The sequence below is a fragment of the Arachis ipaensis genome, chromosome B08, assembly GCF_000816755.2.
Source record: "Arachis ipaensis cultivar K30076 chromosome B08, Araip1.1, whole genome shotgun sequence".
NCBI lineage: Eukaryota > Viridiplantae > Streptophyta > Magnoliopsida > Fabales > Fabaceae > Arachis > Arachis ipaensis.
In genome coordinates this window covers 1,580,835-1,595,990 of record NC_029792.2, presented here as the reverse complement: position 1 = coordinate 1,595,990, position 15,156 = coordinate 1,580,835, and the positions used below count along the sequence as shown (strand labels likewise).

The window sequence follows — 15,156 nt, the reverse complement described above, 5'->3', positions numbered from 1 at the left end:
ATATTATATTATGTAGTAAAATTTAAAATATTAAATTTTTAAATATATAATCAATAATAATTTGATAAATTCGTTTAAATAAAAAAATTTCACTATAAAAAAATTGCAATTTAAAAATATAAAATTTAAAATATAAATGACAAAATAATTTTATAATAATTTAATTATTTTTATTATTTTATGTAAAGTAAATTTTATTTATTAAGGTCTAAAAAATAACATTAAAATTAGTAATATAAAAAATATTTCAAATTTAATATTATGAAGAAAAATAAAAAAATATAAAAAGACTAATTTGATTAATTTTTAAAATTTTAAGGATGAAAATGACTTACTTCTAAACTTTTAAGGACTATTTTGATTATAAATAACTTTTTTACACGTTAAGTGACACATGACATGCTAGGTGTCACTGACCTGACACGTCAACCAATCATGTTGTGACACGTGACATTAACCTATCACGTCATCATCTAACTAACGGAAGAACTAATTTGACTTATGTTTTATCTTTCAAAAACTAATATGACTCAAAAAATCTTTTAAGGATTAATTTAAAAAATGGGTAATTTTTTAGAGACGAATTTGAGTATTAATCCATAAAAATTTTCATTTATCTAGAAACATCCCTTTCTTGTGCTTTCATGGAAGCTATCTGAACCTATTTTTTTTCTTGCTCTTACAAACAGTCTAGAACAAAAAAAATTCATTTTAGAAAGCCCATTATTAGTTACTATAACAAATCCCGTAATACAAGCTAATCAACATCTTTAATCCCATTACATTTTTATACCACATGTGTGAACAGTGGTGGTATTACTATCCATCCTGCACCCAACCTGATCACTTCTCATATTTTGTCCACTGAAATGGACACTTGCCACTATATTAACTTGCCACTTATTTTCTATATGTGTTAGAAGTTAGATCCCTTTCTACACCAAAGAATTCACCTTTTAATAATTATATATTAATTATCAAATTGAATTATCACTCTCCTCTTGTACATAACCTTTGAGCTCTTTTGATTTGGCCAACTAGAGTCAGTTCTTTCTGTGCCTCTGAAAGTGAGGAAGACATCATACATAATTTCAGAGAAGTAGCTAGTAACATTCACATGGAGCATTACTATCTACTAGAGGAAGGGAATCATGGGTGTTATTACTTGTACACACCTAAATTTGGACGCAGGGAAGAAACAGAGCAAGTTAAGGAATGGGGTTGAAAAAAATGATGAGACCAATAGCAACACCACCACACCTACCGTCGCCTCTTCCAAACCCTCCTCTCCCATCTCCGCCGCCAGATCCCTCCCTTCCCCCGCCACCACCAACACTCACACTCACCCCAATCCCCAACTCCCAATACCACCGCCTCCTCAACTTTCTCAAGACCCATCTTTCCCCACCTTTCACCCCGGAATCTCTCCTCCATTTCCTCAAATCCAAGCTCCATCACCACCCTTCCTTTTCCCACTACGACTTTCACGTCTTCACCTGGGCCTCCTTCGTCGACTCTTTCCGCCACACCCACTCCACTTTCCATTGGATGGCCCAAACCCTAGCTCTCTCTCACCGCTTCCACCACCTCCGCGTCCTCCTCGATTTCATCGCCTCCAACCCTTATCCCTGCTCCGACTCCATCTTCTCCTGTCCCCACACCGAATCCATCTTCCGCTTCGCCATCCACGCTTACTGCAAAGCCGGCAAATTGGACGAAGCTGTCTCCTCGTTCCGTTCCATGTGCAGGTTGATCGACGGTAGGCCTAATGTTGCAGTTTGTAATATCATAATTCATGGATTTGTGAAATGGGGTATGCTTGATAGGGCTCTAGAGTTTTATGATGAGATTGTTAGGGTTAGGGTTAGGCCTGATGTGTTCACTTTTAACATCTTGATCAGTGGTTATTGTAGGAATTTGAAGTTTGAGTTGGCATTGGAGATGTTCAAGGAGATGAGAAAGATGGGCTGTGAGCCAAATGTGGTTACCTTCAACACTTTGATTAAGGAGATGTTTAGGGAGGGAAAGGTTGAAGAAGGGATTGGGATGGCTCATGAGATGATTGACTTGGGTTGCGAGTTCTCCAATGTCACTTGTGAGATTCTGGTTCACGGGCTTTCCGAGAAAGGAAAGGTTTCGCAGGCGTGTGAGCTGTTACTTGATTTCTCCAGAAGGGGAGTTTTGCCTAAAGGGTATGATTATTTTGATTTGGTAGATGCTCTGTGTGGGAATGGAGATGTTGATAGAGCATTGGGGCTAATTTATGAGTTGTGGGAGAAAGGATGTGTGCCGAGCTTGATTGCTTGCATTGTGATTATTGATGGGTTGAGAAGCTCAAGGAAGACTAAAGAAGCTTGGAGGTTGGTGGAAAAGATGCTTAAAGAGGGTATGATACCAGATGTTATTACTTTCAATTGTGTGCTTCAGGATATTTGCAAGGTGCGACAAACAGAGGAAGCAAATAAATTAAGATTACTTGCTTTTAGCAAGGGTTTGGAACCGGATGACGTGACATATAAAATTTTGGTTAATGGATACACAGGAGAGGGCCAGAAAATAGAGGGAGAGTCAGTGGTGAATGAGATGTTGGATAGGGGATTCATACCTGATCTTGCTTCATATAATGAATTGATGAATGCGCTATCCACTTGTCAACGACACTCCACCCGCCATCAGGCTAATAAACTTGACCACACATAATACAAGTGTTCAAGGTTTAATTATAATTGAAGCCTAGGATAAGTGATTTATGGATGATTCAGAGCTCAATATGAAAAACCTTCAGATGATTATATTGTAAGATTATAGATTTAAATAGGATTGTGTCAAAATTTGAAGCCTTACTTTCATGAAATATCAGTTGATCTTTGGTTGTTTCTCATGCACAGGTTATTTCGGGGCTTACACTGCAATGTCTAGTGCATCCTCCATGCTGACTTCTTTCAATGGATAAGACCTGGGTGTGGTGAAAATGTAGCTGGATTCTGTAAGCTCCTTGATCAGTCATCTTCCGCTAATATGTTTTTAACATTTTATATATAGAAAGTTAGAAACAAAGCAGAAAAAGTATCGAGATCTATGTATAGTTGTATACTACTAGAATTTTGTTTGTTAAAAGTGTAGTCGCTTCAGTTTGTATAGGGCACCTTCAATGGCTTACAACAAATGTATCAAGTGATATAGGCAAGAGCCAAGGAATGTCTTGCCAATGTAACTTTTGTTTGTACTTAAAACACCTAATATGTGCATATATGTATGTGTTTCCGCATGATCAAGTTACTGACATTTTAGATTGATCAAGTTTTGCAATTTTATTTTATGAAGCTCCTGAAGAATGATGCATGATGAATCAATTTAACTTTATCTTAAACAAACTTGATCAATTATCCCGCAAGTTAAAATAGGACTATTGGTTACTAGTAACAGTTATTGTTAAAATGGGAGAACTGGTTACTGTGAAGTGTGAACATAAAAGATACCGTTATACAAATAACGAGTACATCAGCATGATTTTACTTTGTCAATGTTTTAAAGGGCATGATTTTACTTTGTCAATGTTTTAAAGGGTGTAATGCAATATATCTAAAGTCTAAATAAACATCACTTTAACTTAAACTCCTGGGTTTTTTTTTTTAAGGTTTAATTGGACCGACCATCACAGTAATCACAAGCAAGGTTTTGTGAAAAGTGCAAACAACCTGGTACTATGTATTTGGTTTGCATGCGTTGACCCTATTGTGTATCCTTCACTCTACTCACGCTGCTACAATCTCCTCCAGCCTCAGCCTCTGTTCTGATCTTCATCATTTGTCTCCAACTTAATTAGATTGTACACAATTTTATCGTTACAATTTTCATTCGATTTCTCTTTAGTTTCTTGTCTCACCTAGATCCTGTCATTTATATGTATGTTCATTGATGAAGCAGATACTTGTGTGATCTTCGATAATTTTTGCAAGGAAGAGGATATGGCTGCGCATGCTTCTTCTGAGATTATTAAGTATGATGTCTTCCTTAGCTTCAGAGGCACAGACACTCGCTGTAGTTTTCTCAGCCATCTGCGCAAGGCTTTAGAGGACGCGCACGTCAAGACATACGTGGATTACATGCTCAGAGAAGGAACTGAAATATCACACTCACTCCTTGCAGCCATTGAACAATCAGAAATTGCTTTGATCATATTCTCCCAGGATTATGCTTCTTCCAAATGGTGTTTGGAAGAACTAGCCAAAATAATGGAATGCAGCAAACAAAATGGTCAAATTGTAATACCTATTTTCCATAATGTAGACCCATTATGGGTGCGCCACCAAAAGGAAAGTTATCACCACGCCCTTGCTAATCATGAGGTGAGGTTTGCAGACAGGGTGCAAATCTGGAGAGATGCTCTCAAGGAAGCTGCCAATTTGTCTGGATTCGATTCACAGTCAAGATTCAAGTCAGCAATCTTTTTTTTTCATAGATTATTTTGTTTCTTCTGTTACACTATTAGATTAGGGTATATTTTGATAAATGAGATTTTAGTGGAAGGAATAAATCCATTCTCACACTATTAAACTAAACAATACAACAACAACAACAATACTAATAATTTTGCCACGTATACATTATGCAGGGATGATGCTCACCTTGTTGGTGAAATTGTCAAACGTGTCTTACAAAGGTTAAACCAATCACCCCAAGGTGATTTGCAGGGTCTTGTTGGAATTCATGGACCAATTGAAAAGCTAGTTTCGTTGTGCACGGAATCTGAAGCTGTTATTATTGGCCTTTGGGGCATGGGCGGTGTTGGTAAGACAACTCTTGCGACTGCAGTTTTCAATAGATTGTGTGATGGATTTGAAGGATTTTGCTTTTTGAAAAATGTAAGAGAAAGAGCTGAGAAATATGGTATAGATCATTTGAAGACAGAACTTCTTTCCAAACTGCTAAAGGAAGATGCAACTCCCTTTGTCACGCCTGGTGGGATAACTAATTTTGCCAAGAAAAGACTTAGTCGAACAAAGGTTCTTGTTGTTCTTGATGATGTCAATGATTCAGACCAAATGGAAGATTTATGTGGAGGACATACACGGTTTGGGGCAAGTAGCAGAATCATAGTGACAACAAGAGATAAGCATGTCCTTCTTAGGGCGGATGCTGATCATATTCATCAAGTTAAGACGTTGAATTCTGATGATTCCCTTCAGCTTTTCAGCCTGAATGCCTTCAAGCAAAACTGCATTATAAAAGCAGAACAAGTTGAGTTGTCCAAGAGAGTGCTTAACTATTGCAAAGGCCTTCCTTTAGCAATAAAAATCTTGGGTTCCTTCCTTAAAGGAAAAACTCAACAAGAGTGGGAAAGTGAACTGGCCAAACTTGAAAAGATGCCTGATGAAAAAATCCAAAGTATATTGCGATTGAGTTATAATGAATTAGATCGTAATGATCGGAATATATTTTTGGAACTTGCATGTTTCTTTGATAGAAATACAGAAGAAGAGCAGATAAAATCTCTTCTTGATCGCTGTGGATACACAACTACTATCGGCTTGACAAATCTTTGTAATAAAGCTCTTATTTCCATTTCAAACGATTGTGTGTCAATGCATGACTTAATTCGAGAAATGGGCCGTGAAATTGTTCGCGGAGAATGTCTAGATGATCCAGGAAAACGCAGTAGACTATGGCATTCTTATGATACCTATGAAGTACTGAAATACAATAAGGTAAGCGATTGATGATTACCTAGATTGTAATTTTGTCACATTTATTTTTGTGGAAGTTTGATATATATTTAATTTTGACATACATACTATGCAGGGAACTCAAGCTATTCAAAGTATCACATTAAATATGTCTGAAATTGATATGATAAGGTTGCACCCTGAGACATTTGAAAGAATGCCAGAACTGAAGCTTGTTAGATTTCATTCATCCAATTCCAAAAACAAGTTGTGTGCTCCAGAAGGTATTACATCCCTGCCAAAGAAGTTAAGGTATTTTCATTGGGATGGGTTTCCTTTGAAATCTTTGCCGTCTTCTTTTGGTGCTGAGAGATTTGTTGAAATCATAATGCCCAATAGTGGATTGCAAACGCTTTGGGAAGGTGAACAGGTATGGAAACAATATTGTTTTTCATTTATATTTCCAGCAAGACTGTGAAATTAATTTGATGCCACACACATGCATACCTACTATCACAACCCAATCTGGCCGTGAATGGCGCTTAAGAAAATCTTCCTAAGTAAGCCTCAGAAATTGATATTACAGAAAACAGAATAAATAGAATTTTCAATTATACTAAAAAGCAACACATTCTCATCATCATATTTAAAACACACTCAGCATATTTACATAAAATTCGACTTTAATATTTATAGCAAAACATGGTCTATTAGTTTCATCTACTAGAATATTTACAAAGCAACATACTCAAGTCATTAAAATCGGATCCTGCCTGTGTTACATGGAGCAGTTTATACATGGAGCAGATTAATAAGTTTAAAGAATTTTAAAGCTATTTACACAAAACATCAAGCCCTTGAACAATAAAGGGTTCACTAACACAAACAAAACTAGAGCGGAATTGATGAAGTTGGATTAGGATCAAGGCCCATATCTAAAAAAAATGAAAAAATAACCGAGTGAATTTTGCAACTCAGTGAGTAAACAGAGCATCCAAAACCTTACGAGAGACATTTGTATAAATAATTAATTTTTAGTCAAAATAAATCCACTTTAATAACAGTGACAAAAATATACTCAAACATAATGATAATTACTTATAGACATCAAATAATCAAACTTTCTTATTTTATATAAATTTAAACGGAAGGTTATATAATTCAAAAAAGTCAAAATAACAGACAGAAATCACACTTAGGTTGTTTTTCCTTTGTGTGAATTCTAAAACAGACATGCTCCATTGATTTTGTGGACATTGTTTTTCCTGAATTTAAAACATGAAAATACCTTAAGTTTCGAACAAATACGGATATTTATTGCGCATTATATTCTCAGGTTCCCAGGTTGTTTCTTCCTCTGAATGATTCTTCCAGACTACTTTTACAGAGGCTACTTCTTTAGAAACTTCCTTACTTGTCGATCAATTATAGCAATAGGTTCTTCTTCAAATGATAAATCCTCTTTTAATTCCATTTATTAGGGAGTAAAGTACATTAGATGGATCATGAAGGTATTTACGTAACATAGACACGTGAAATACTAGATAAATCATAGACAAATCAGGTGGTAGTGCCAAGCGTACGCTACTGTGCCTATTCGTTCCAAAATCTCAAAAGGACCAATATAACGAGGACTAAGCTTCCTTTCCTTTTTTGCTAAACCTCATCACACCCTTCATAGGTGACACTCGGAGAAAAATTTGATCACCTACTGAGAATTCTAAGTTACGTCTCCTTGATCACGCGAATTTTCTCAATCGCATCTTATACCAAATCGGGTCCCAACAGTTTGGCCTCACCAACCTCAAACCATCCAACTGGTGATCTACATCGCCTTCTATAAAGAGCTTCAAATGGTGCCATTTGAATACTAGTTTGATAGCTATTATTATAAGAAAACTCAATCAAAAATAGGTAGCTATCCCAATTTCCACCAAAATCTAAAACACATCTCAACATATCTTCTAAAATTTGAATTGTTCTCTCAAATTGTCTGTCTGTCTGTGGATGGAAGATTGTACTAAGATCTACTCTTGTTCCAAGTGCATTCTGAAAGAATTTCCAAAAATGAGAGTTAAATTGTGGCCTACGATCTGAGATAATAGACACGGGGGTTCCATGAAGCTCGAATATCTCATCAACATAAAGCTTAGCATATCGGGCTATAGTATAAGTAGTTTTCACAGGGAGAAAGTGAGCTGATTTCGTCATTCTATCTACTATCACCCAGACTGAATCGTATCCCTTAAAACTACGAGGTAAACCTATTATAAAGTCTATGGTAATTCTCTTTCATTTCCATTCAGGTATCTCAATATGTTGTAGCAACCCTACAGGCCTTTGATGTTCAGCTTTAACTTGTTGACAAGTTAAGCAGTGAGAAATAAAAGTACTTACATCTTTTTTCATGCCTTCCCACCAAAATAATTGCTTCAAATCTTGGTACATCTTATTAGTGCCTGGATGAACGGTGTACTTAGAATTGTGACCCTCCTCCATAATATCTTTTTTTAAGTTATTATTATTTGGCACACATTAACGGTTATCACAATGTAAAATACCTTGATAAAAAAAAATTGAGTTCTTCCCATTGTGAACATCTTCCATTAGCTTTCTTAACTTTGGGTTATCACCTTGCGCAGACTTGATTTGTTCTATTAGAGAGGACCGAGATCGTACATAAGCTAAAAGTGGCCCTAACCCTTTAAGTTTAATGTATACACCGTCTGATTCTAACTTGTGAATATCTTGCACTAAAGGTCTCATTGACAAAGCAATGTGATTTAAACTACACATGGATTTTTACTCAATGCATCAACAATTACATTAGCCTTATTTGGATGGTATAAGATGGTACAATCGTAATCCTTAAGCAACTCCACCCATCTACGTTGTCTGAGGCTAAAATTTTTTGTTGAAAGATGTACTTTAAACTCTTGTGATCTATATAAACTTCACATGTTTCACCATATAGATAGTGTCTTTAGATCTTTAAGGCAAGAATCACTGCTGCCATTTCTAATTCATGAATTGGGTAATTCTGCTCGTGCTTCTTAAGTTGTCTAGATGCATAGGCGATGACTCTACCATGCTACATAAGAACACATTCAAGTCCTACCCACGATGCATCATAATATATCGAATATCCTCCGGATCCTGAAGGTAAAACTAGAACTGGGACAGTAGTCAAACACTTTTTAAACTTTTGAAAGCTTTGTTCACATTTATCAGTCCATTGAAATTTTACATTTTTCTGAGTCTGTTTGGTCAAAGGAGTTGATATCTTTGAGAAATCTTTGACAAAACGTCTGTAGTAGCCTGCCAATCCTGAAAAGCTACAAATCTCTTTTACTGATGTAGGTCTTAGCCACTGTTGGACGACTTCCACTTTCTTTGGATCCACTTTGATTCCATCTTTCGATACAATATGACCTAAGAATGCTACTTGATCCAACCAAAACTCACACTTAAAAAATTTTGCATAAAGTTTGTGATTTCTTAGAGTTTGCAAAACAACTATTAGATGATGCTCATGTTCTTCCTCACTCTTGGAATACACTAGAATGTCATCAATAAAAACAATCACAAAGTGATCTAAACAAAACTTGAATACACGGTTCATCAAATCCATAAAAATAGCTGGGGCATTGGTTAAATCAAAGGACATCACCAAAAATTCATAGTGCCCATATCGAGTTTAAAAAGTTGTTTTTGGAATGTCTTCTCCCTTAATCTTTAACTAATGGTATCCAGAATGAAGATCTATCTTGAAAAAATAAGAAGCTCTTTGGAATTGGTCAAATAAATTATCAATCCTTGGTAAGGGATACTTGTTACAAATAGTTACTTTATTAAGTTGTCGATAATCGACACACAATCGCATTGAACCATCCTTTATCTTTACAACGAGGATTGGAGCTCCCCAAGGAGAAGTACTAGGACGGATAAATCCCTTGTCTAATAGCTCTTGCAACTGAATTTTCAACTCTCACAATTTCGTGGGAGCCATGCGATAAGGAGGGATTGACATAGGAGAAACCCCTAGGGCTAAGTCTATGGAAAACTCTACCTCCCAATCCAGTGGTATGCCTAGTTCCTCTGGAAACACATCTAAAAATTTTCTAACCACAAAAACTTGATCTATACTAGGTACTTTGGCTTCAACATCCCTAACTACTGCAAGAAATCCTTGATTCCTTTTATGCATCAAGCGTAAAGCACTCGTAGAAGAGATAAGATTAGGCAAGGTAGAACAACTCTCACCAAAGAAAACAAAAGGTGGAATGCCCATAATATCAATTTTTACTTTGGAGTAGCAACTTACATCGGCCTGAAAAGAGGATAACCAATCCATGCCCAAGATGACATCAAATTCATCCATCATTTCAAGAAATGATCAAATCAACTAAGTTATCAACAGTGTTCACTCTAACAATGCAAGATCGAAAAACATATTGAACTATTGCAGAAATTTCAAGTGGAGTACCAACATAAAATGGACAGTCTAATACTTGAAATTGCTTATCTAAACGAGATGTAAAATGTGGAGATATATAAGAGTTATGAGAACCCGGATCAAACAATACTTGAGCATCTAAGGAGTAAACTTGTAAGGTACCTGCTATCACTACATTTGAAGCCTGAGCATCCTGACGGGTTAAAGCATGAATCTATGACTAACCTTTTCCATCTTGTGCTGCACCTTTGTTGTTAGACCCTCGACCGACAGATCCCCTACCAACACCCTTAACTAACGGAGCTGAAAATTTTTTTTGGGAGACATAGTTGAGAAAGATGGTGTGGATGTTGCAGGTAATGCTGAATTCTGCATGGAACTTTCCTGAGGATGATGACAATCTCTACAAAGGTGACTAGTCTGTCCACAACAATAACATACTCCAGTAGTCTTGAAGCATGTTTCAGAATGATATTTTCCACAATGTTGACACGGTGACCTAAGAATTTCTGAAGGCTTAGATCTCTGCATGCCTGGTTGAGATACACTCCTAGCTCGACTCCCTAAGGTTGAGGTACCCTTTGAGGCATCTTCAGAATGGTTAACCCCATCTGATTGTGTTTGTGGATGATTCTGATGACCTGATATGCCCCCATAGCTTGATCCTCCAAAAAATGCTCCTTGTATCCTTTTCCTTTTGCCAATTTCTTTGTTCACTCTCTTTTCTTCCAATTCAGCTTCAATACTATAAGCAACATTCATAATTTCTGAATAGGTCATGCTCCGAACCATGGGTGAAAGAGCAGTGAAGTAAGGGTTTGCTAATCCTCGAAAAAATCTCTTGACCCTCATGATATCCGAAGTCACTAAGTGCTTAACATATTTAGAAAGCTCGGTGAAACGATTCTCATACTGCATCACAGACATACCAGAAGTTTTCCTGAACTTCTCAAAATCAGCAGTATTTTTCTCCTTTATACTAGTAGAAAGGAATCTTTCTAAAAAGATCTCAACAAACTCATCTCACAAAAAAGGTGCCATTCGACATGCCTTCTACTTTGAAGAGGTGTTTAATACCAATGATAAGCATGTCCTGTTAAATTGTATGTAGCTAGATCCACTGTTGTGTCATCTGGACATTTGAGGACTCGAAAGACTTTGTTCAAGATGTCAATGAAGAATTGAGGGTCGTTTTCCAGAAGATTTCCAGTGAAAGTAGGCGGATTCAACTTAAGGAAAGATTGGAGTGACAGCTCGTTCCCCAAGGGCTTGTAGACTTTCTTGATTAAGGACATTTGACCCTGCAGAAGGTGGATCTCTAGCTTCTCTTCGATTAGTCAAGGACTCCACAAGATTATTAACAGCTTGATAAAGTCCTCGTATCTCAGCAGCAACATTCACTGGTTTTTTTGTAATAGTCGCACCTCTGCCTCACCTTATTGGTCTTCTACGACCACCATCCCATTGATTGAGTGGGGGAGAAGGTGCTCTATTAGTTTCAACATTAGGAGCATTACGCGCTCCTGCCCGTGGAGTAGGAATACGACATTTAGGTGGCATCTTCCACCTAAGAATAAATGATTATATCAAATACAGATAGGCTCAAACATAGAAAACAATGAAAACACACTTTAAATACCTTATTGAGTAAAGTATTGTTTCTGTCCCCAACGTTTCAATCGTCCTATTTAAGTCCCTAACATTTCAAAACTGACTCAAAAGTTGTCCTGTCGTTAGGGATCTGTTAACAGAATTAACGACAGGACAAAATTGAGACGATTTTGAAACGTTAGGGACTTAAATAGGACGAAAACATTGAGGACAAAAATGATACATATAATTTTACTCTACCTTATTTTTATGAACATTCCTATAAGTCTTTAGTAACATCACAACCTGTGAAAATGGGCCGACTTTCAGTTACACAATCATGATCTTACTACAGAACAACTGCTCTATATACACAGAATAACCTGGTTCTGATACCGATTTGTCACGACCCAATCTGGCCGTGACTGGCGCTTAGAAAAATCTTCCCAAGCAAGCCTTAAAAATCGATATTACAGAAAACAAAACAAATAGAATTTCCAATTATACTAAAAGGCAACACATTCTCATCATCATATTTAAAACATACTCAGCATATTTACATAAAATTTGACTTTAATATTCACAACAAAACATGGTCTATTAGTTTCATCTACTAGAATATTTACAAAGAAGCATACTTAAGTTACTAAAGTCGGATCCTGCCTGTGTCACATAGAGCGGTTTAATAAGTCTAAAGAGTTTTAAAGCTATTTACACAAAATAGCAACCCTTTGAACAGTAAAGGGCTCACCAACACAAACAAAACTAGAGCGGAACTAATGAAGTTGGATTAAGATCAAGGCTCGTATCTGAAAAAAAATGAAAAAACAATAAAGTGAGTTTTGCAACTCAGTGAATAAACATAGCATCCATAACCCCACGAGAGACATTTGTATAAATAATTAACTTTTATTCAAAATAAATCCACTTTAATAACAATAACAAAAATATACTCAAATATAATGATAATTACTTATAGACATCAATAATCAAACTTTATTATTTTATATAAATTTAAATGAAAGGTTATCTAATTCAGAAAAGTCAAAATAACAAACAGAAATCACACTTAGGTTGTTTTTTTCTGTGTAAATTCTGAAACAGACATGCTCCATTGATTTTGTGGACATGGAACAGACAGATATCATTTTTCATTCATATGGACCTGAAAGTACAATTATATGCTGACATGGTGCACTAAGTCTAGTGCTTACTGTCGCTAGCTGCAGTTTCAGTCATAGAATTTTTCAAAATATTTTGACATACAAATCATGATCAAGTTCAAGTTGTCAAATAAATCAATGAGTGCATCATCAATTCAATACTAACTCTACATTCAAAGTGTATATGTAAAATAATATTTACCTTATAATCTAATTCCTCAAATGACAATTTCATTAATTTCAACACAAGATATTATGTCTCAAGTGGAATTTTCTTTGTAAGATATTTAACATAAACATTATATTAACAAATAAAATAGTAATTAACTAAATAATAAATTTTAAAATTATTTTCATAAAATTAAAACAATGCTAAAAATAATAAATTTTAAAATTATTTTCAATAATTATAAAAATGATACAATGCTAAAATTTAACTATAGATACAAAGTTCATTTACAGACTAAAATCTAAGAGAGAAATTTCTATTCCACAGGTTCCAACAAACAAAGAGAGTGGTTCATTTGAGAATCTAATATCACAAATATAATAATAATAATTCTAATAAGTTGATCTTAACATCAATTGACATAATAGACCTTATATAAATTTTCGAATTTATTAATACCCATCACTACAAACATGCTAAAATTAAAAATATAGGTAATTATTAAGGTAAAGAGTCACTTTAATATCTTAATAATTAGTAATACTTAAATTAAATGTGATTTTTCTCTTTTTTAAGTTTAGACTACTTTAATAAAATTTTGGAATAAAAATCAATATAAGAGAGTACAATAAATAGGGCATAATAGAGTTAAAATAGAAGAAGAGTAGTAAAATTAATTGAAATAAAAGTATATGAAATTATTCTTGAAGAAGTGATATGAGAGCGAAAAGGAAGACATATTTGACGGTGAGGAAGGGTGAAGTGTTAGCAGTGTTTGTGTGTATATGATGATTCTAGAGTGTGCGTGTGTGCCGTTGGAAGGGAAGGAAATGAAGGAAAAATGATGGGCCAAGCCCATGTTCTCTTTTTTTCTAGTTTTTTGTAGGGCTCTACACCTACCTTTTAATTAGTTAATTCGTTATTTCAGAATCTTGTAAATCTAAGGAAAGTGGATCTTGATGGTTCATCAAGCCTAATGGAGCTCCCAGATTTATCAAAAGCTTCAAATCTTAGAGAAGTGAGTATCTCTGGTTGCAAGAGTCTGCGTCAAGTTCCTCCATCTGCTGTGTGTTCCCAGAAGCTGAAATACCTGAAAGTGAGCAACTGTGAGAGCCTTGAATCCATAGCAGAGCTTCCAGCATCGGTTGTGTGCGTAATTGCTCGCAACTGCCGCTCACTACACACTGTATCTTTATCTGCTTTGGATTCTATGGCCAAAGAACCGATCCAGCAGCAGCAATTTGAGGATATAACCTTCAATTTCACCAACTGCAACAAATTGAGAAGGAATTCAAAAAAGAGCATTATGGAACATGCCTATGGCAGACTAAAGCGACCACTAGCAGCAGCACCAACATGTGCTACAACAGCATGGCTGGATAAGGAGGATAAGCACCCGTTTCGTTATCTTTCAGGCAAGCAGCACAATCATCCCAAGTTAAATGTGTTGTCAGGTGCAGCCCCGGAATGGTTCAGATATAAAAACCCACAAAGAGGGGCTGTTACTCTTGATGTTGCCCCAGGTGATAACTTGTTGGGTTTCATCTTTTGGATCATTTTTCCTGCATACTATGGGAGTCACGAAGTGCAAGCCACTTCAGTGTCATATAAGTATCGCGTTAAAGTGATGCATGGCCCAAGTTTCAGCTATGACGGGTATTGGTTTCTAGGCGAGAATATATGGCTTAACGATAGCTATTTTTGGTACGACGGGCAATGCTGCATTGACATGATCAAGGTAATGGAAGAAAACACCGACACTAATAATAATAATAGCATTCAACTCATGGTTTCATTCCAGTTCTTCTACACTCGTCTTGTTTTGAGTTACCGTTACCCTATTGAGGAAGATGTTAACAAAGAAATAGAAGATTGGGCTGTGCACCCAATATATGCCTCAGACGTTCGAAACTTCAAAGATTGGAGTGTGCATCCAATATATGCCTCAGATGTTCGAAACTGACACGCTTCCATTCAACGAGTTCGAAGCTAAAATGTTATTTACACATTGAAATCAGCTACTAAATTTAGCCAACTATGTATTTGTGTTTAAATACATGTAATCTAATTCATTTTTCATATGTATATTTTTGTATGTATTCTATATTAGTA

At 35.7% G+C, this 15,156-nt stretch overlaps 1 protein-coding gene and 1 pseudogene across 4 annotated transcripts; one reads left to right on the top strand and one right to left on the bottom strand.

The window, feature by feature from the left end:
• Window positions 1-15,156, bottom strand: part of LOC110265895 — a 91,729-nt pseudogene that overhangs the window by 3,458 nt on the left and 73,115 nt on the right.
• Window positions 2,703-15,150, top strand: LOC107613022 (putative disease resistance protein At4g11170). 4 transcript variants are annotated; one of them, XM_016314844.2, is made up of 7 exons: window positions 2,703-2,796; window positions 2,889-2,986; window positions 3,638-3,829; window positions 3,928-4,438; window positions 4,616-5,708; window positions 5,803-6,096; window positions 13,973-15,150. In XM_016314844.2, the coding sequence occupies exons 4-7, from the start codon at window positions 3,969-3,971 to the stop codon at window positions 15,005-15,007; spliced, it is 2,892 nt and encodes a 963-aa protein (XP_016170330.1). In that variant the 5' UTR covers window positions 2,703-2,796; window positions 2,889-2,986; window positions 3,638-3,829; window positions 3,928-3,968; the 3' UTR covers window positions 15,008-15,150. The 4 variants fall into 4 exon arrangements, with proteins under 4 accessions (XP_016170330.1, XP_016170331.1, XP_016170329.1 ...); XM_016314845.2 differs by having other exon boundaries at window positions 3,925-4,438; XM_016314843.2 differs by lacking the exon at window positions 3,638-3,829.